The sequence below is a fragment of the Staurois parvus genome, unplaced genomic scaffold (genome assembly GCF_062004578.1).
Source record: "Staurois parvus isolate SC_StPar_1 unplaced genomic scaffold, SC_StPar_1.0 ptg000390l, whole genome shotgun sequence".
Taxonomy (NCBI): Eukaryota; Metazoa; Chordata; class Amphibia; order Anura; family Ranidae; genus Staurois; species Staurois parvus.
The window spans coordinates 9,783,244-9,805,944 of record NW_028318186.1 but is presented as its reverse complement, the minus strand read 5'-3'; the positions used below and the strand labels follow the sequence as shown (position 1 = coordinate 9,805,944).

General features: G+C 42.7%; 1 protein-coding gene across 2 annotated transcripts in view; it reads left to right on the top strand.

The window, feature by feature from the left end:
- The first annotated feature begins 1,984 nt into the window (after positions 1-1,984).
- The window catches only part of SCARA3 (scavenger receptor class A member 3), an 83,400-nt gene continuing 62,683 nt past the window's right edge, over positions 1,985-22,701 (top strand). The window contains exons 1-2 of one of the 2 annotated variants that reach the window (XM_089686072.1): positions 1,985-2,472; positions 20,384-20,440. In XM_089686072.1, coding sequence (XP_089542198.1) covers positions 2,466-2,472; positions 20,384-20,440 — 64 coding nt within the window. In that variant the 5' untranslated portion in view covers positions 1,985-2,465. Of the gene's footprint in view, positions 2,473-20,365; positions 20,441-22,701 lie in introns of both variants that reach the window. The other variant, XM_089686071.1, reaches the window with a different exon arrangement.

Sequence of the window (22,701 nt, the reverse complement as noted above, 5' to 3'; positions counted from 1 at the left end):
GAGTTTGACTGCATTTGGTGTAAATTAGCCTTTAACCGCTTCCAAACCACCCTATAGCAGATCTACTGCTACAGGGCAGCAGGGCTGTGCAAAATCATGTATATATACGTGATTTCACATTTCCAGGTAGGGGGCGTGCACATGCACGCCACCCTACCAGCACCACCATTGGTGGCTACAGCTGTCGATTACTTGGTCCCAGCCGGAGATTCCCTGCCAGCACCAGGTGATCGCCAAGGAGCACTGACAGGGGAGAAGTCTGTATGTAAACAACACAGATCTCTTCCCTGTCAGCACCAGCATGCTGCTTTGTATTGCTCTGCATAGCAGAACAATACAAAGCAGCATGCTTACACAGTAAACCACACAGCACATAGTTAACCCTTTGATCGCCCCAGATTATTATTATTTATTTATTTCAGGTATTTATATAGCGCTGTCAATTTACGCAGCGCTTTACATATGTATTGTACATTCACATCAGTCCCTAACCCTGACCCTCAGGGGGTGTACAATCTAAGGTCCCTAAGTCACTTTCATACATACACATACTAGGGACACTTTAGACAGGAGCCAATTAACCTACCAGCATGTCTTTGGAGCAGGGGCGGACTGACAACTCATGGGGCCCCCGGGCAATAGGGGATCATGGGGCCCCTGTGTCCCAAACTCAAAAAAGCCTATGAAAAAGGTACCAGGGGCATCTCATGGGGCCCCATACTGACCCCGGGCCCTCGGGCAGTGCCCGAGTTTCCAAATGGTCAGTCCGCCCCTGCTTTGGAGTATAGGAGGAAACCAGAGTACCCGGAGGAAAGCCACGCAGACACAGGAAGAACATGCAAACTCCAGGCAGGTGGTGCCTTGGCTGGAATTCGAACAAATGACCCTAGTACTGCCAGGCAGAAGTGCTAACCATTTAGCCACTGTTCTGCCCATAGATGTTAACCCCTTCCTTCCCAGTGTCATTAGTACAGTGTCAGTGACAGTGTCAGTGCTTTTTATTAGCACTGATCACTGTATTAGTGTCACTGGGGATGTCAGTGACAGTTAGTTCCCCCCCCAGTGTCAGAATGTCCACCACAGTCCCACAGTCCAGCTATAAGTTGCTGATCGCCGCCGTTACTAGTATAAAAATAATTAAAATCCAGTATATATAAAACCATTTGTAGACGCTATAACTTTCATGTAAACCAATTAATTTAAACGTATTGGGATTTTGTTTTAGCAAAGACATGCAGAATTTTGGCCTAAATTTATGACGAAATTAGATTTTTCTATTTTTTTACTGGATATGTTTTATAGCAAAAAGTCAAAAATATTGTTTTTTTTTTCAAAATTGTTGGTCATTTTTTTGTTTATAGCTCAAATATTAAAAAACGCAGAGGCGATCAAATACCAGCGAAAGAAAGCTCTATTTGTGGGGAAAAAAGGATATAAATTTCAATGGGGCACAGCATTGCATGACCGCACAATTGTCAGTTAAAATAACACAGTGCCGTATCGCAAAAAATGGCCTGGTCAGGAAGGGGCATAAATCCTCAGGAGGGCTAAGTGGTTAAGGAAGCCCTGCTCCAGGGACATCAATATTTTGGATCAGTGACCCTTCAAATTACTCTGTTGAAGAGTGATTGTTTACTTCCTACAGCCCCAAATCATTTAAAATTAGGAGTACATTTCCTTAACATTACTCAATCCTGGAAAGATCCACATGCCAGTGCAAGAACCCGCAAGAACCACTTAGAAATGAACCTTCATTTCTATTCCATCCACAGATTATCATCTGATTAGTTGCTGACTTTTGCCCAGCATCGTTGCCCTTTCCACTGCCTCACGAACTGATAGAATTTCGCTAGTTAAACTCGCCTAGCCTCTATAATCAAATTTTCAGCCGGCTCTTGGCTCTACATTTGTTTGACATTATTTTTTTTTTTTTTTAGGAATGGGTGGGGGCTAGGATCCTTCTGTACAGCGTACACTTAACTGTGTCATATTTCTGCTTGCCTGCAGTGGAAAAAGTCCAAATCTTTTCGCAGGCTGAGCCTGAAGCAGTCTCCGGACTTAGAAGCTTTAAAACACTCTACATTTGTGTCCTTCAAGGAAGTTTGTCTGGGCGGCAGACCAAAGGAGAGCGTCTTTTGGGATGAGCTTGCATCCCTCCGAGCTGCTGTAACAAGCACTATCTCAGAAGATGCTTTGCTGGAGAGGATGTTATCTGGCTGGGGAAGAGTCGCCTTAAGCAGCACCGCAAGTAGTTTAGAAGGAATGCCTGACATTTGTGGCAACTGGAAGGTTTCTGCAACCCTGAAGGTCATAATGAACCCAACACATTAGGAAGAAGTCACCTGCTTTAATCCCATTAGCGATTTTTCTTCTTGACGAAGACTAAAGTGTCCAGTTGTACTGGAAGAGAGCTCAGGAGAGAGGAATAGCCATTGCTTTCTACTGTCTGCGGCCACAAGAGAACAATGAAAGGTAAGACACTGGCATCTTGCTTGGAATTTCACAGCTGTTACTGTACCAGAGAGCTCGAGGTCAAGATATGCCAAAAAAAACCCAATACATTTTATGAAGTGCATTCTGTATGCCGGGAGTGCCACAAGACCTCAGATAACTTCTGTATAGAACATCTCAATGATGATTAGAAAACAGGATAGAGTTTAAAGTATCACTCCTCCCAAAAGTTCTATATTTGTCATAGGCAGTGTCTGGTGGACTGAGCCAGTTCCTGTCTTATTACATGCTCCAACAATGAGATCCCCTTGCCATAGTTCCATATTCTATCCACCCGATGGTGTTGGGTGTTCACACCCACCTTTCCATGTTTGACCAACTCCTGATACATTCTCCATAAGATAACATAAATAATTTCAGCAGTGACGGAGCAAAGTACGTGTAAACCTTGGAATGGTGGGAGCCCTTCATAATGGGCAAAGCATATGTGTACACCACAGAACTCAGCGTAGGGATGGGAAGCCTTCATAATGGGCAAAGCAGGTGTGTAGACCTGGGAACTTAGCATAGGGATGGTGGAAGCCCCTTATAAAGAGCAAAGCACGTGATTGGACCCAGGAACACAGCGTACGGATGAAGGGAGCCCTTCATAATGGGCAAAGTACATTTGTAGACCCAGGAACTCAGCATAGGGATGGTGGGAGCCCTTTATAATTGGCAAAGGGGGCGTGATTGGACCCAGGAACTCAGCGTAGGGATGATGGGAGCCCTTCATAATGAGCAAAGTACATGTGTAGACTCAAGAAATCAACATAGGGATGGTGGGAGTCCTTCATAATGGGAAAAGCACATGTATAGACTCAGGAACATGGTGGGAGCCCTTCATAATTAGCAAAGGATGTGATTGGACCCAGGAACACAGTGTATGGATGAAGGGAGCCCTTCATAATGGGAAAAGTACATTCGTAGACCCAGGAACTCAGCATAGGGATGATGGGAGCCCTTCATAATTGGCAAAGGGCGTGATTGGACCCAGGAACTCAGCGTAGGGATGATGTGAGCCCTTCATAATGAGCAAAGTACATGTGTAGACTCAGGAAATCAACATCGGGATGGTGGGAGTCCTTCATAATGGGAAAAGCACATGTGTAGACTCAGGAACATGATGGGAGCCCTTCATAATTGGCAAAGGACGTGATTGGACCCAGAAACTCAGCGTAGGGATGATGGGAGCCCTTCATAATGATCAAAGTACATGTGTAGAACCAGGAAGTCAACATAGGGATGGTGGGAGCACTTCATAATGGGCAAAGCACATGTGTAGACCCAGGAACACAGCATAGGGATGATGGGAGCCCTTCATAATTGACAAAGCATGTGTGTAGATTCAGGAACTTAGCATAGAGATGATGGGAGCTCTTCAAAATAGGCAAAGCACACATGAAGACCTGGGACCTCAGTGTAGGGATGGTGGGAACCTTTTCATAATAACTACAAGGCGTGCATAGATCCAGGAACTCAGCATAGGGATGTGGGAGCCCTTCATAATTGACATAGCACACGTTTGGACCCAGAAACTCATTGCAGAAATCTCACCAATAGAATCCTGAAGAAACAGAAGGAACTGTCAGATGCACATGTCCTAGCCATCCCTCTTTTTAGAGCTAACTCCTTCTGTCCCTGTGTCCACCTCAGGTGTCCCTCTTTGTAGTATGCTATATGGAGTTCTATAAAAATGAACTATTTAACTACCAATAGCTTAGGGTAGAGTAATGAAATGGCAAGTATGCCATTTCATTACTCTTAAACCCTTCATCCAACCTCTATATTATTGACCGTTTTTGTATATCCAATATAAAAGAAAAAGTTGTGGTGAAAATGTACTTGTGGGTTTACCCAGTCATTTTTGGAATTTTAATTCTTAATGGTCTGTGTATCTGGGGAAATTGATAAGGGTGTGTGCTTTGTGTAAATATTTTGTGCTAAAAGGTGCCTTTTTTTCTCTTTTCACAAATTTGAAGATTCAGTATCAGTTTTGGGTACACGGATCCTGTAAATCGCAACATTTATCCAATTAAAATTTGTCAAAAATAGTCAGATTGGATGATAGTCGCCTATGTATAGTACAGCTGGCAGCATTTATAATAATTCATGGGGTTGACAGGCTGCCAATATCTCTTCTCATAGAAAAATCTGAGATTTCAGTGCCTCCTTTGGGACTTTGAAGATTAATTTATTTACAATGTGGAATAGACTCCCTCAAGAGTTGGTTCTGGCCAGCTCAGTGGATTGCTTTAAAAAAGTCCTGGATTCTTTATTAGATACACAGAATATAACTGGATACTAACATTTATAGGTAAAGTTGATCCAGGGAATATCCGATTGCCTCTCGGGGGATCAGGAAGGAATTTTTTTCCCAGCAGGAGCAAATTGGATCATGCTTTGCTGAGGTTTTTTTGCCTTCCTCTGGATCAACTGTGGGTATAGGATTATAACTTTTTTTTTCTATGGTTGAACTGGATGGACTTTTGTCTTATTTCAGCCAGATTAACTATGTAACAATGTCTATAACTACAGAGGTAAATTACAGTTCTTGTAAAGGCTCAAGGCTTTTTACCTTCATGCATGAAGGTAAACAACCTTCTGTGTGCAGCCCCCCCCCCCCCCAATACTTACCTGAACCCCATCGTGATCCGGCAGTGGGAGTGGGAGCCATTGGATCCTATGCTGTCAATCACAGTCAGTGAGCCAATGAGGAGAGAGAGGGGTAGGGTTGAGCTGCAGCCCTGTGTGCAGCCCTCTCGAGCGAGCCTGCTTGGGTTCCCCCATAGCAAGCTGCTTGCTCAGGGGGAACGTGGCAGGAGGGAAGGGCCAGGAGTGCCGGCGGGGGACCCGAGAAGAGGAGGTTTAGGGCTGCTCTGTGCAAAGCCACTGCACAGAGCAGGTAAGTATAATGTTTTTTTTTCTTTTTATTGTCTTTAATATCACTTTAAGGCTTGTTTTAATGTGTTTTATTGCTTATGCAGAAGATGTAAATACTTTATTGAGCATAGTCTGGGCACAGGTTCACCCTAAATACTGCAGTCTTCTGGACAGCCCAGGAATGTTATGTGTCCCTCCTCTTTCTTTCAGTAGTCCTTACTCCTGGACATACCAGCTCAGCTCTCATATGATTATGTGCAAGCACCACTCTGTCCAGCAGTACTTTGAGCCCAGGTCAGCGTGATGCCCATAACAATGTGGGTGTGCAGGAAGTGGATCTGAGTTGTACAGCTTTAAGCCTGTGGGGGGCAGCACTGGAGATAGGGTGCGTATTGCAGCCAAAACTGCTTTTTTTTTTTCTTTTTAAAGCTGCTGGGCTGCTGATTTTTAGAAATGTTTTTAGAAAGCAGATATGGGCTTTGGGCCCAAGAACAAAAATGTAATTTATTACAGCTTACCTGTCCTTAAATGTGGTGGCTGCATCAATGTTTTTTTCAGGCTTATTTCCCTTTCACCTTTTAATTCTGCCAGTAACACTCTAGGTTGAGAATGCTCACTGTATCTGTGGAGGCACGGCATTGTCACCCTAAGACTGGACTATAGAACACCTCCTGTCTTCTCCATAATATGGACGTTGTTTTGTATTTGAAAGGAGGAGAACTAGACAGGGCTAAAAAGACTGCTGAGATGAGACTGGAGAGTGCACAGCACTGGATTTCTGGCAGAATCATCAGATGTGTTTTTCACAGGCCACAGGAGATATGGGAAACGTATAGATAGACCAGGGGCGGACTGACCATTTGGAAACTCGGGCACTGCCCGAGGGCCCTGGGTCAGTAGGGGGCCCCATGAGATGCCCCTGGTACCTTTTTCATAGGCTTTTGTGAGTTTGGCCAAGGACACAGGGGCCCCATGATCTCCTATTGCCCGGGGGCCCCATGAGTTGTCAGTCCGCCCCTGAGATAGACATATTCTATCTGATATATAAGCTGATAGACAAATAGACAGACAAATAGACAAACAGACAGAGGAGTAGACAGACAAATACACAGATAGACAGACAGGCAAATAGACAGACAAATGGATAGACAGACAAATAGATAAACAGACAAATAGATAGACAGACAGACAAATAGACAAACAGACAAATAGACAAACAGACAAATAGATAGACAGACAGACAAATACACAGGCAGACAGACAAATAGACAGACAGACAGACAAATAGACAGACAGACAGACAAATAGACAAACACACAGACAAATAGACAAACAGACAAATAGATAGACAGACAGACAAATAGACAGACAGACAGACAGACAAATAGACAAACAGACAGAGAAGTAGACAGACAAATACATAGATAGACAGACAGACAAATAGATAGACATACAGACAGACAAACAGACAGACAAATAGACAAACAGACAGACAAATAGACAGACATACAGACAAATATATAGACAGACAAATATATAGACAGACAGATAAATAGATAGATAGACAGACAGACAAATAGATAGACAGACAGACAAATAGATAGACAGACAGATAAATAGATAGACAGACAGATAAATAGATAGACGGACAGACAAATACACAGACAGACAGACAAATAGACAAACAGACAGACAAATAGATAGACACACAGACAAATAGGTAGACAGACAAATAGACAGACAAATAGATAGACAGACAGATAAATAGACAGACAGACAAATAGATAGCCAGACAGACAAATAGATAGACAGACAGACAAATAGATAGACAGACAGATAAATAGACAGACAGACAAATAGACAGACAGGCAAATAGATAGACAGACAGACAGACAGATAGATAGACAGACAGACAGACAGACAGACAGACAGACAGACAGACAGTCAAATACACAGACAGACAAATAGATAGACAGACAGACAAATAGATAGATAGACAGACAAATAGATAGACAGACAAATAGACAGACAGATAAATAGACAGACAGACAGACAAATAGACAGACAGACAAATAGACAGACAGACAAATAGATAGACAGACGACAAACAAACAGACAGACAGACAAGTAGATAGACAGACAAATATACAGACAGACAGATATATGAAGGCTCCATGCACACTAGCGTTTTTTTAAGCTCCTAGAAGCTGTTATTAGCATTTCTTTTCTGTTCCTCGAAGCTAAATAGTGTTATCCAATGTGTCCATGCACACTACTTTAGACTGCTAGCGGGTTTTTTTGACCTTCAGCGTCTAGAAGTGGAAAATAAATTGTTTTTGTAGAGTTTTTTGCTGTGTTTTTCCTGCATAAAAAAATTCTAAATACACCTAAACGCTATTTTGCATGGAGCCTAATGGATGCTATTGTGCATGGAGCCTAATGGATGGATAGATAGATGACCAATAAACTGTATATTGGTTTTAGATTCCAACAATAAAATGTACACTGTATTAAATAGTAAAAATAAGAATAGTAGGAGAACCAATAAGAGTTCCAGTGTAAATATCACAAACTGCCGTCCATGTTGCCCAATGGTGCGAACAAACCTTTATGGTGCACCTACTGTTTAACATGAAACAGGCTAAGTGGGGCAAAATGCTCTTTAATTACAGTGATCATTCATCATAATCAGCATGTAATGCACCAGACTACTGGTACAGGACAGATGCCAAGTACCTGGATTATTTTACAGCAACTCAAAGAGCAATTTAAATATGCATGCTGATGTGAATATCAGTGTAACAGCCCCCACACCTCACCCCTGCTCAGCACTTTTCTTTCTTGAAAATGGCGTCAAGAATGGCAGAGGGATCAGGGTCACTTGAAATATAAATATAAAAAGTAAAAAATAATAATTTTTATAGGATCGAGGGGTTGCAGGGAGTCAGTAAAAAATGTTTGAATTTGGGACAGAGTGCCTAGTACAGGGGTTCTTAAAGTAGACAGAAATCCTAACTCAATTTCTAAAACACTAAAACATAAACAGGCACCATTTGTTTCTTCCATGATTTGTTTCTTCTCTGTGATGCTGAATTCCTGCAGCCCAGAGGCGTAACTAGAACCTTCAGGGCCCCGGTGCAAGAAACCATGAAGGGCCCCCATTCAGTCAAAACAGCATGACAAAATGTGAGCAAGACTAGGATTATGAATGACCTGAGGCACCCTGGGAAACGTATGCCGTGGCGGACAGTTGGAATGGCCAGTGAGAGGGTCTTAAAGGAGGATTGAACAGAATCTTCTCCTGTGGTATATACTGCACACATTTACAACAGTCCATGTACCCACTTTACTAAGGGGCACTTTGCAGGATGTAAGGAGGTACTCTGGATACTAAGTTATTACCTCCAGAGTGCTCCCTTACGTCCTTCAGAGTGCCCCTTACATTCTCCACCACCCTTTGTGACTTCAAAGTGCCCCCTTACATCCTCCAGAGTGCCCACTTAGTAATACTTCACTAAACAGACACTCTGGAGGATGTAAAGGGGCACTCAGGAGGCACTAAGGGTGCACTCTGGAGGTTGACAAGCAGAAACCTAATTTAGTACCTCCAGAGTGCCCCTTTACATCCTCCTCCAGACTGCCTTTTTATGTCCTGCTCCTCCAGAGTGCCCTCTAATTTAATGCCCCCTTGTGTCCTGCTCCTCCAGAGGGCCCCAAAATTAGTGCCCCCTTTCACATACCTTCTGGCCTTGCTGCAAGTGGCTGGTGGTAAAACACTTTGGAAAAAAAAATCCTTCTCGGTGACTTGGAACTGCTCATGTGAAGTTCTGGAGCCAGCTGATTAGAGAGCTGCCGAGCTAGGCCTCTACTCATGCATTGGGGTGTCTGACTATAAGCCACACCCTGCTGTCCGATCTGAGGCTGTGCTTAGCTGCTCTCTAATTGGCTGGCTCCAGAACTACGCATGCAGTTTGAGTTACATTTCCAGAGAAGGATACTTTTTTTTTTTAAAGCATTTCACCTGCAGCCGCTCATCAGCTGCGAGGTGTGGGCGGCCGCCAGGCCAGGGACAAGAAGGGTTTTTTTATGGGCACTTTTATCCTGCTGCCTGCTTTGGCAATTTTAAATCTTGCCCCCCATGGTGGTGGAACACCAGGGCCCAAGTGTGACATTTGTGACCCTTGTAGTTCTGCCCCTGTTGCATCCTCTTTCCAGTCACTTCATGTCTTCATGCACTCCAGCAATGGCTGCATGGCATTACTAAGGGCAGGTTTCCTGATGGTGACAACAGTGGATCATGCCTGCATAATGTGTGCTGTACCAGCTTATTGTAGTCTCCAGCCCCTGTGAGAGGGTAACAAAGTAGGTAAACAACTGGAAGACACAGACAACTTCTTGTCACCATATACCAGAAAGTGCCTGAAGAAGGGTCTTCATGACAGGACAACCATCGTTTTAACAAAAGCTTCAGATTTAAACAATATTGAAAATTACTTCTGAAATGGCAATACCAACTCCTGGCCTAATGTATGGCCAGCATTAGATTCTGGACTACAGATAGGACAGGAGCAGAAAAAAAACAAATAAGTGCAGGGCCTACATAAAAGGGGTAAAGGAGGTAAAAGCCCAACTCACATAAAATGACCATGGTAATAACAGTTATAGATTCTTTTTGTATCAAAAGCAACCCCATCATGCAGGTTTTCTTCTAAATCCACCAAATATGCTTCTTTACATGCCAGATATAAGAGCTGCAGGTCTCACAGACTCCAGCCCTGTGCTTGGATTGGAAGTATAGAGGCTGATGGGGCTCTGAAGGTGGCCTGGCAAGAGCAGTCCTCCAAGACTTCCCACCTTCCTCCAATAATACGAGGTGTGTCTAAAACATTTGGTGAATGGTCCAATATCTCGACGACAACATGGGCCAGGTTTGCGCATGTGCACATAGCTATCCAGAGAAGGAGAAGCCACCTAGTGCGTAGTACACGTGCCACTGCAGGCAGTCGAATGTAGTCAATGTGAGAGGTAGGGTCACAGTGCAATGGAGCAGCGAGTGAACATTAAGTTCTGCTACAAGATGGGGAAAACGGTGACAGAGTCACAAGAAATGATAGTGCAAGTGTACAGGACCAAAGCCGTGAGCAGAAAATGTGTTTATGACCGGTTCAAACGCTTACGCAATGGGAAGGAAATGACTGAGTATGATCCACATTTTGGTCGGCCGTTGACAAGCAGAACCGCAGATATGATCAATTGAGTGCGATAAATGCTGGCACAAGATCGACAACTGACTCTATGAATGATGGCGGAGGAATTTGGCATTTCATATGGATCAGCTTGAAGCCATGAGCAATTTTGGAAAATCGTCCCAAAGGTGGTGTATTGCTGCTGGGGGCCTATCATATGTAATTGAATCCACAGATTGCAGTAACATTGGTGCTATCCAAAGGAAGCAGCACCACTCTAAATGCTAAATACCTCTTATCCGCCATGGAAGAGCTGCATGGTGCTAGCCAGTGAGGCCGTCTTTGCTCTTAGTACTGCAACAGCAATACTGTGGAGGCCACGCACCAATGATGTCATTTCTAAATAAAATGTATTCAGTCACCAACAGCCAGCAGCAGGTCCCTGCCCAGGTCCTTAATGCATTTCACTCCAGTGGGCTTAATCAAAGCACCCTAAAAATAAGTCTTAGTGTTAAAATGTGTCAGAGAGGGGTGGTTCCTGCTCAGGGACCTAGTGCTAGCTGTTTGTATCTAAATAAAGTTTTATCCAGAAGTGATGCCATTGGTGTATATGTCACAATCGTACACCCAGAGACTGACGCAGTCCTCCATTTTGTTAAGAAATTTCCATGTTGTCCCTCATTTCTCCCCCTCCCTCTCTGAGAGCCACAGTGACATCTGGTTGGTGTGGGTGTTGGAAGTGTCCCAGGCAGGCCAGAGCCCAGCAGGGAGCCCTGACGTGCCTGGTTGTCTGAGAGAGCTGTGCAATATAACACCTCGTAAAAGATAACAAAAGCCTTCCCAGGAGTTCAAAGACATTCCAAGGAGCACACCTAACTGCGCTAATAAACCTAACTCAGCGTATGTGACAGAACCAGATAACACTTTTAAAATCCATTTTCCCCTATGTCTCATATCTTGGAATATGAGAGATTTACATAAAAACCAGGCATATCTTCAAATTGGCCACGAGGAGACAAACAGTTTGATAGGTCACTCTCCTTGGCTGGAATACATAGGAAAGCAGAAAAGTAGATCTCTTGAACCATCCAGTGTATAAATTCATATCTAATCATTCCTCAGATGTGTCTGCATAATAATCTACCTGCGGGCGGACTGTCACCTGTCACTTGTGCATAGGGAAAGTTATGAGCCATAATATGAACTATAAGAAATTTTGGCTCTAGTTTAGGGCTACGCCCAGATGATCCCTCCCTAAACGTGGCATTGGTTCTTGACTTCAGAGACACCCCTGCTAGGGAATTACAAAATAGGCTGTCAGGCCTAAGAGTGTTAAGTTAAAGAATTCTCCCATTTAACATCAGAACCAACTTGGGAGACTGCCCTTTCTCTCTGAAACTTGATCTGCTAACCCAGGACTTTGGCAAGTACTTTAACCCTCTAACTTCTCTCTGTTATCTCTTTGCTATGCTGTTGCTCTCTGTATATTTATATACAGTCATGGCCGAAATTGTTGGCACCCTTGATATTTCTCCAGGAAATCATGTATTTCTCACGAAACGTATTGCATTAACACATGTTTTGCTATACACATGTTTATTCCCTTTGTGTGTATTGGGACAAAACAAAAAAAGGGAGGAAAGAAAGCAAATTCGACATAATGTCACACAAACCTCCAAAAATGGGCTGGACAAAAGTATTGGCACCCTTTCACAACTGCGGATAAATAAGAATGTTACAAGCATGTGATGCTCCTGTAAACTCACCTGGGGCAAGTAACAGGTGTGGGCAATATAGAAATCACACCTGAAAGCAGATAAAAAGGAGAGACGTTCACTTAACCTTTGCATTGTGTGTCTGTCTGTGCCACACTAAGCATGGACAACAGAAAGAGGAGACGAGAACTGTCTGAGGACCTGAGAACCAAAATTGTGGCAAAATATCAACAATCTCAAGGTTACAAGTCCATCTCCAGAGAACTAGATTTGCCTTTGTCCACAGTGCGCAACATTATCAAGAAGTTTGCAACCCATGGCACTGTAGCTAATCTCCCTGGTCGTGGACGGATGAGGAAAATTGATGAAAGATTGCAACGCAGAATAGTCCGGATGGTGGATAAGCAGCCCCAAACATGTTCCAAAGACATTCAAGCTGTCCTGCAGGCTCAGGGAGCATCAGTGTCAGCGCGAACTATCCGTCGACATTTAAATGAAATGAAACGCTATGGCAGGAGACCCAGGAGGACCCCACTGCTGACACAGAGACATAAAAAAGCAAGACTACAGTTTGCCAAAATGTACTTGAGTAAGCCAAAAGCCTTCTGGGAAAACGTCTTGTGGACAGATGAGACCAAGATAGAGCTTTTCGGTAAAGCACATCATTCTACTGTTTACCGAAAACGGAATGAGGCCTACAAAGAACAAAACACAGTACCTACGGTAAAATATGGTGGAGGTTCAATGATGTTTTGGGGTTGTTTTGCTGCCTCTGGCACTGGGTGCCTTGACTGTGTGCAAGGCATCATGAAATCTGAGGATTACCAAAGGATTTTGGGTCGCACTGTAGGGCCCAGTGTCAGAAAGCTGGGTTTGCGTCCAAGATCCTGGGTCTTCCAGCAGGACAATGACCCCAAACATACGTCAAAAAGCACTCAGAAATGGATGGCAAAGAAGCGCTGGAGAGTTCTGAAGTGGCCAGCAATGAGCCCAGATCTAAATCCCATTGAACACCTGTGGAGAGATCTTAAAATTGCTGTTGGGAAAAGGTGTCCTTCCAATAAGAGAGACCTGGAGCTGTTTGCAAAGGAAGAGTGGTCCAAAATTCCGGGTGAGAGGTGTCAGAAGCTTATTGATGGTTATAGGAAGCGACTGATTTCAGTTATGTTTTCCAAAGGGTGTGCAACCAAATATTAAGTTAAGGGTGCCAATACTTTTGTCCAGCCCATTTTTGGGGTTTTGTGTGACATTATGTCATATTTGCTTTTCTGCCTCTGTTTTATATTTGTTCCAATACATACAAAGGGAATAAACATGTGTATAGCAAAACATGTGTTAATGCAATACCTTTTTTGTGTGAAATACTTGATTTTCAGGAAAAATATCAAGGGTGCCAACAATTTCGGCCATGACTGTATATATTGGTTACATCTTTTTTCTGTAAATATTTTTATTGCACCCCTTTGCCCTTTTAGTAATAAATCTTTCCTTCTGAAAGTGTTGAACTGTTTCTATAGCTCTTTATTGCAATTTACGAATTCCTGCCTCTAAAAGAGCGCTACTGTGTTTGTTTAACCCTCTGTATAACCGGCCTGCGGTGACCGTGTTATACAGACGATTATCTCAACCATTATAGTGTTATAGCTGATATCGCCGAGTTTCCTCTTTCTCCGTACAAAAAGGAGGTGGTGGCAGTGTGAAGGGTTAATTGCGTAATTAACCTGACCCAGTAACAATCACTCCCAGGCTGCCTGTACATAGATTGTGGTCCAATTAGCTGGAAAATCGTTGTGCAGAGTGCAGCTGGGCATGGCATTGTTACACACGTGACATCGCGGTATTAGATTGGCCAGTCCTTCGGTCACGAGTTTGGTGAGAAGGTCAGGGGTCTGATGCCGCGTTCCGCACATATTGGTGGCAGCGATCGTGGGATCCTCACAGTATAGCCTCTGGTTTCCTTGCTATCCTTTTGCAGTGCTATAGTTTCTTAAAGGACCTTTAACCCATCTTCATGTTTAAGTGGGGTTAAACATCAGTTAGGTGTAATGCCAAACCAAAACAGAAGCTCTGACCCCAGGCTCCCGATATTGTCGGGTGTAGGTTTGCCTGCAAAAGCTTTCCCAGCCCGCTGAAACAAATAGAAGAAAAGCATGGAAAGCCTCTCACCAATATTCAGCTGAGTTACAATCTATAGGAAAACAGTTTCAGCTTGTCTCCTCTATAAGCTGCGCTGCCAATGCATTTCACTCGCCACTGGGCTTAGTGCAGGGGCAGATGAAATGCGTTAGAGGACCGTGGCTTCTGTTGTAGACAAGCAGAAGCAGATTCTAACTAGGCTGAATATCAGTGTACGGCTTTCTATGCTTTCATTCAGTTTGATTCAATTGGGTGGTTTTGTTGTTATTGAGATATAGGATTCAGGTTGGATATGGTCATGCAAAGGCTTAATCTGTTTCCATCTGAATTACATTAGTTATGTGCAGTATTCTCAAAAGTTGCCTTCCCAGGTCAACTGACTAAAAAAAAAAAATGCATTAAAAAAAAAGTTTTATCTATGCATACTGCTAGTAATTAATATTCAATGTTAATGTATAATTAAGGGGCATTTTCTTTAGATTTGGATAGAGTGGTGAGGGCCAGAACCACTGCCAGGTTTTTATTGCTGTCTGTGTCCCCATTAGGGAGATCCATTCTTTAACTGCACTGATCACCACTCTCACAGGGAATGAGGGTGAATCCAAAATTTTGAGTTGCTACTACAAAAAGAATAGAGGGGAAACCTTCCAGTGGAGACACATATTCCTGAGACAACTGTCCTGTCCTCACATTAGAAAGATATCTTCTCACTTCCTGTTGCTACAGATAGCAAAGGTAAATCTCCCTGATGAGATATGGACTGTCGATTGAACCCTTCCCTACTCTGTCCAAATTTAAAGAAAAATTGGCTTTAGATATTATTTCAGCTTTAAATCTTCCCGTGAGTCAAGGAAGACATCCAAAGAAATAATCTTTTCCACAAGTTGCTCTGACATGGTGTTGCTTGCAGAGACTTTTGAAGAAGCACTTAATAAGAAACATGAAAGGAGTCAGAAAACAAAATTCCCTCAATGCTGTTATCTGGAAGTCACAGTGATGGGAACTGGAATCGGCATTAGTCTGACATTACCAGACACCTGGAGGTTCTCATTGGCAAGTCTGGGGAAAGTAGCATGGGGATCTGTCATAGTGCTGGCAACTATCCTCAAATTATGTAATATTCAAAGAAATTAGGAGCCTATTTATGGATAGGCTGGGTCTACACAGCAGGAAATAGTGACATCAGAACCCAAGAAAGTGATGTGTGTAATATTAAACCTCAGCTCTGGGAAACTTGAAAATTCCTTCTTACAGTGGGTCTGCACTTGCACTGTAAGGGTTAACTCCTCCTTTAGGTCTAGGGAATATAGAAAAACATACCCAATTCACCGCTCTACTGCACGGCTAGACCACTACCCGTAGCGTCTTCTCCCCATGCTCTAGAGGTGTAAGGTCCTGGCTTCATTAAGACCAATGCAGGGTCTAAAGCTCTGCACTGGATGTGATGACGCTGAGGGACAGTCCACCGCAGGAGAATTGAGGAGGGCTGTCTACCGGTAGCAGAAGAATGGCTAAATAAAAGTGCTTTTACTGTCTCCTAGACCCAAATGCTGGGTAAAATGCAAGAAATAGAGAAAGAGGATACAGCAGGAGAAAAGGGGATAGCAGGGAGGGAGAAAGGATGCTGAGGCCTAGCCTTGTTCCCAATTCACAAGAGCTTTAGTTCTTAATGCGAGAATAGGGAGTGGTTAAGGTTCACATTGTGGTTGTGTGACCTGTTCTAGAGTTTGTGGTTATTTATAAAAAAAAAAAAAAATCTAAATATAAAAATTTTTAAAAAATGTGTGTATATATATATATATATATATATATATATACACTCATTTTTTAAACATTTTTATATTTAGATTTTTTTTTAATATATATATAAAATTTTTTATTTTTATTTTTTTTTTACTGTTTATTTAGAATCTTCGTTTTTTATTGCCTTTGACAAATAAAAAATGAATAGATGGTAAAGGATTCTCATAGCATTATAATATTCTTAAATAGAACGCACAGCAAAAGTTGTCTCCTTTCAGACTTCTGCTCTCTAATTAAAACTCTTGTGTTTATTAAGTTCACGTTGAGCTACTGAGCTCTGCAAACAACAGGTTTTTTTTCTATTTTTTTTTTCTTACAACAGGAGGTAAGGAAAAAGTATAAAACCTGTGAATTGTGTCTATGGGCAAACTCAATTTGCTTTTAGGTACATTCTGTCTGCATTTAGGCTTGGTTTCCACCTATGCAGCTGTGCGGGTGGCGGTTTGTATTGGCACAGCAGCCCATTCATTTGAATGAGCTGTCGTGCCTCGTAAAATGCAAGGAAAAAGTCCCTGCACTATTTTTGGAATCGCAGCCATTATGATTAATGGCACCCACCTGCATCTCTTGCGTTTCACTGTGCAGGTGGTTGCGGCTCTAGGAAAAGGTGCAGGTCCCGCAGTGGCAACAGCCTGCACAGTTGTGAACCTAGCCTTATGATCAGTTTAAGATGATTCTATGGTCCTTCTGAGTTCATTGACAAAAGCATTTAATCTGTAATTGACCTCCATCTGACTTGCATTTGCCCCTCTTCTAAATTGCTCAGGTTGCTGTTGCGTTCCCATTAATTTTGATGAAAAAAAACGCCTAAATTTCCACCTGCTGGCTGGATAGAAGACATCATATTCCAATATAATATTTCATATTTAAATGAATATAAATATGTCCTACCCATAGGAAATGGAAAGAATCAATTCAAAACCACCATACTAATAACACTTGGGGAAAGAGTCTTATGAATTCGAAGATTTTTACCTCCCACTGTAGTATCCATTCTTCTCATATAGAATAAAACCATTGGATTATCAAATTATTGTCGGAGTTACTTTCCCTAGTGTCACATTCGGAAAATACACAGCGCTCCAATGATGTCATATTGTTTTTCCTGGCGGCAAGTCTAAATTTATGCTTCAAGCCTTGTGCCAGTGAAATGATGTCGACAAGTGAAAAATAATATTGACTTGGATATCGGCCTTCAATTCTCACATACAGAACTTCTTCATAAGATTTCAGAAGTCTGCAAAAGACTTGGAACCGCAAAGAAAAACATCATGGCTCTTAAAGTGTTTTCCACTGTTAGCAGCTTTTTTTGGAGGTGCTTTTTATAGTTTTAGATTTTTTTTTAGTTTTAGCAGGGAAGGAATAGAAACTCTGTCAGGTTTTGATTGGTTTCTGTGTCCATGTTGGGGAGATTTCTCTTCACTTCCTGTCTGGTCCATGGTGTTGGGGAGATTTCTCCTCACTTCCGATGTGGTCCACAGCACAAGAAGTGAAGGGAAATCTGTTCATTGAGAATCTGGATAGCAATGACAGCACACTTTTTTCAGGATGGTGAGGGCTTGGGAACTCTGTATTGCTGGTTGTGTTCCATTGATGAGGTTCTACCAGGGGCGGACTGACCATTTGGAAACTCGGGCATTGCCCGAGGGCCCGGGGTCAGTAGGGGGCCCCGTGAGATGCCCCTGGTACCTTTTTCATAGGTTTTTTTGAGTTTTGGCAAGGACACAGGGGCCTCATGATCCCCTATTGCCTGGGGTCCCCATGAGTTGTCAGTCCACCCCTGGGTTCTACTCACTTACTGTGTGGCCACCAGGGCATAAATCCAAGGGATATCTCCACAATTGAGACACAGGGAATATAAAACTGGGCAAGAGTTCCACTCTATGGTACTCTCTTGAATCTCAACTTCAAGCTTAAAGAAGAATTCCAGGCATGGTATATTTTTGGTTCAGCTTGGACTAATGTAACTATGTACAGCATATACCAGTAGTGGGCCATTGGGACCATCAAAGCCTTCTCTGCTGGCCTAAACACATTCAATTATTCCTATAGTCTATACTCTTCATTTCATAGCTTTTCTCTTGGTTGCATTGCATCCAGTAGTGCATGGTTATGTTAGAGCTTTTATCCAATCATATTTCAGCCATGATATCCATCATGTGTTGCCAGGGTCAAAGAAATCTGCCTTGAGGCCTTCAGAATCAACAGTGCTGGTTCCTGTAGCTTACAGTACATGGCAATGAAACTGTTGCTTTAACCCAGGGGTCTCTAAACTCTCTAAATAAAGGGCCAGTTTACTCTCCTTCTGAATTTGGGGGTGGGGGGGGGGGACAGTGGCAGTAGAAAATGTCCTGGTGGCAGTGGGAGTAAACAATGCCATTGTTGTTGTCCTTGGGAAGAATAGTGCCCCTCACTGGTGTCATTGAGAGGAATGGTGTTCCATGGTTAGTGTCAGTGGGAGGAATACTGGCACATTGTTGGTGTCAGTAGGAGGAATAGTGCCCCAAGGGCTGGATAAAGGCAAGCAAAGGGCCACATCTGGCCCCTCGGGCCACAGTTTGGAGACCACTGCTTCAACCAATCATATTTTGAGCTGGTGACACCAGGGTCATCTAGCAGGAGTACAATAACGTATGCCAGAAATATGACTGGACAGTCTCAACTTTCAGCATTAGCCTTCTTGGTGATAGAAAAGAACTTATTGTTGGAACTAAAACGCACAGATAACCTGTACAACAGAGTAATTGAACTCTTCTCGAGGAAAGAAAGGAGGATGGATTTTGTGTACAAATAATTAGTAGTTTTCCCTACTTGTAGTCAACCCTGGCTAATTTTCCATGTCCTCGTCTTTTTTGTGCTGAATTTTTAAGGTTGCAGCCAAAATTAAAGTGTTACTTAACCTACAACAGTAAAATCAGTCTGTATATGCAGTAAAGCATGCTTGTTATACTCACTGTGCAACCTAATCTTTAAAATTTACTAAGGCAAAAGAATCAGGGGCTACTACACGGGTGTTACCACTTGGCCTACAGAAGTCCTCGAGAGGCCTATATCTGTCTTTTTATCAGAAACATATCTTCCAGTTTCTCTCCTGGTGACCATATAGGAAATCAGTGCAGTTCTCCACAATAATGTGCAAAAATGCAAGACAGAGGGTCTAAGCATTCCGTGCAAAGAGGGTCTGTACTTCGGTTAATATACAGTATAGGCTGCCAGTCCTGACCTCTTTGCCTGTTCTGCTTATCAAATTGCTTCATAACTTTGAGGATTTGACTTGGAACAAGTATGGAGTTTGCTTTGCTGCCTGCTCAGTCCTCATTACTCAGGACTAAAACCACAAACAGCCAGGCAATGAGCATTTTCAGAATTGTAGCCTACATGATTTCTGACACATGGCATTCATATGTCAAGCAAAAATAATTTTTCAATTGATAGTTGGACACTGCAGTAATATATAAGCTGAATGCTTTGGTTTGTGTTCGGATTCTCACTCTAGCAAAAATCCTGAAAATGGAATAAATATTTTCTTATCTACCGGTAAGAGACACCTCTTGAACTAATATTTAATGTGGTTGCAAACCTCAGAAATTAAATATGAACAAAAGATATCCATCTATAGTGTGTACTTGTCTCACTTAAGAGCACTAAGTGTCATTTTTGTCTGCTGCTTAATAATTCTGCTATCAACATGAGTCACTTCTGACAAGTTTTCCTGACACCAAGAGAAAAATGGTGACAGGGAAGGGAGCTCCAGCACACAACCTGTGATTGATAGCCTCAGCTCTGTTCCTGTGTGCTGTGTGAAGGCGGGTGTGTCCCTTTCCTCCAATCAGCTCTCAGAGCTCTCCTCACTGAGCTCTGCAGTGTGTAACATCAGCCCTCTGCCTCCTGTTTTCTGAAAGTTCAGACAAGCTTTATATATTCTGGACTTTGAACAGATTTAGAGAAGAGAAGACTGCAGATAAATTGGTTCAAATCATTAAGGAGGATTTTTTTCATCTGTGTATCACCAGAGGCCAGTCGCTTCACTAGGTATAAGGGTTTATAACCACGTTACATTCTAAAACCAGTCCCCACATAAAATGGTTCTTGGTGATGGATTGTATATCGGAGATCTCTACAGAACTACGTACATGCTATAAAACAAGACAGACCTATTTTGTCTTTCAGACGAGCAGCTGATACAAGACGATGACGACATGACCAGCTCTACATTCAGGCAAAATGGTAAGAATATTTTCCCCATCCTTACCGATATCTCCTGTTCTTTGTGTATGGTGGGGATGGGGTGGAGAGGTCCCTAAGTGTGCAGGTAAGCAGTAGAATTACCGTGACCTGTGCCACTCTAAAATAATAACACCAATAGTAATCCATGACTGCTGAGAATCACAGGCTTAAATCAACGTAAGACAATTGTCGGAGAATTTGAGCACTACCCAAATATTACACAAGAAAATTGGCATCAATAGGACATTCTTACAGCTTTATTGGATTCAGGGCCAATTCTCACCAGTGTGTTGATCTGCTTTTTGGCACAGCTGTAAAACACAGATCAACGGAAGGATATTTGAAAAACAATCATTTTCAATGTATGCATTTTAGCGCAACGAATGTAAGCAAATGTCAACGCAATGCACATGATATCCTGTGATGCACATTAAGACACATGTCAACTGACGTCAAAATGTTTGGTAATGGAAGTCAGTGTGCAGTTAAAATGGATGGAAATGTACATCCGTTTTCCATACATGCTAGCGCAAGTCAGTGTGAACTGGCCCAGACAGAATACTTAAAGTATATATCCAGGCAAAAAAAAAACCCCAAAACATTTGAAAGCACATTTTCCCATGTTTTATCCCTTTAACCGCTTCCCGACCACAGGGCAGCACAGGTGCGCAAAATCATGTACGTATAAAAGATTTTGCATTTCCAGGAGGGGGGGGGGGCGTGTGCTACCCGCGCTGCCATTCGCGGCTGTCAATTACTGGGACCCAGCCGGTGATTTCCAAGGATCTCCGACGGGGAGGAGAACTGTTTGTAAATAAAACAGTTCTCCTCCCTGATGTCACGTGCACACTGCTTTGGATGGCTGTGCACAGCACAGCCATGTAAAGCAGTGTGCTTACAGTGAAGCACACGGACAAATATCTCTCCCGTCAGCTCCTGCACACTGCTTTGCATGGCTCTGCATAGCAGAGCCATACAAAGCAGTGTGTTTACAGTGAAACACACACTGCCCCATAGTAAAACAGCACAAAGTTAACCCTTTGATGGCCCCTCATGTTAACCCCTTCCTGCCCAGTGCCATTAGTACAGTGTCAGTGCTTCTTTTTAGCACTGATCACTGTATAGGTGTCACTGGGGATGTCAGTGACACCAAGTCAGTTCCCCCCAGTGTCAGAATACCTGCCGCAGTCTCGCTATATGTCGCTGATCGCCGCCATTACTAGTAAAAATATATTTTTAAAAAAATCCACCATTTGTAAATGCTATAACTTTCACTGAAATGAAATAATTTACACGTATTGGGATTTTTTTTAGCAAAGACATGTAGCAGAATACATTTTGGCCTAAATTTGACAAAATTTCATTTTTCTTTTTTTTTTTTACTGGACATGTTTAATAGCGCAAAAAAAAAAATTCAGAAGCAATCAAATACCACCAAAAGAAATCACACCAAAAGAAATCACAATTCATGGGGAAGAAAAGGATGTAAATTTCATTTGGGTGCAGCGTAGCATGACCGCTCAATTGTCAGTTGACATAACGCAGCGCCTTAACACAAAAAAATGGCCTGGTCAGAAAGGAGGGTAAATCCTCTGGAGGGCAAGTAGTTAAAGACCATGCAAATACAGAAAAATACCTGTTGATCTCCTTAAAATGCACACAGGTTTGATTCCTTATGTGGGATGACTACACACAGCATTTTTGTGGATTGAATACTTGCTTTGGGGCCATGGCAAGAAATAACCCCCCTTTTGTTTTCTACAAGGTATGCAATGAACGCCCTTGTGGCACGCTAGTGCAGAGATCAGAGCATTAAAGCAGGCATTGAGTAGGCATAGCAGAGCCATACAAAGCAGTCTGCTTACAGTGAAACACACACACAACCCCCATAGTAAAACAGCACACAGTTAACCCTTTGATTGCCCCAAGCAATCAAAATGATAGAATCAGAACTTCACATAAAGAAAATCTGGGACCATTTAGCTGGCGAGTTGAAAATCACCAATAAATCTGTGACAATCTCAAAACAAGTAGGGCAGGTAGAACCATCATTGATGGCTGGCCATTCTGCAAGAGGTCCACGTCCCACATCTCACACACTTGATGGTGCCACAACTTTTCTATCTCCGAGACAGGACTTGGTCAATTCTGGTCATTGTCTAATTAATGACAATATGTTTCCATAAAAAGAGAGAAAAGTCGTAAGCCACCAACTACCATGTGCCATGATTCCAGTAGTCAGGGCTCTCTTTCCTTATAGA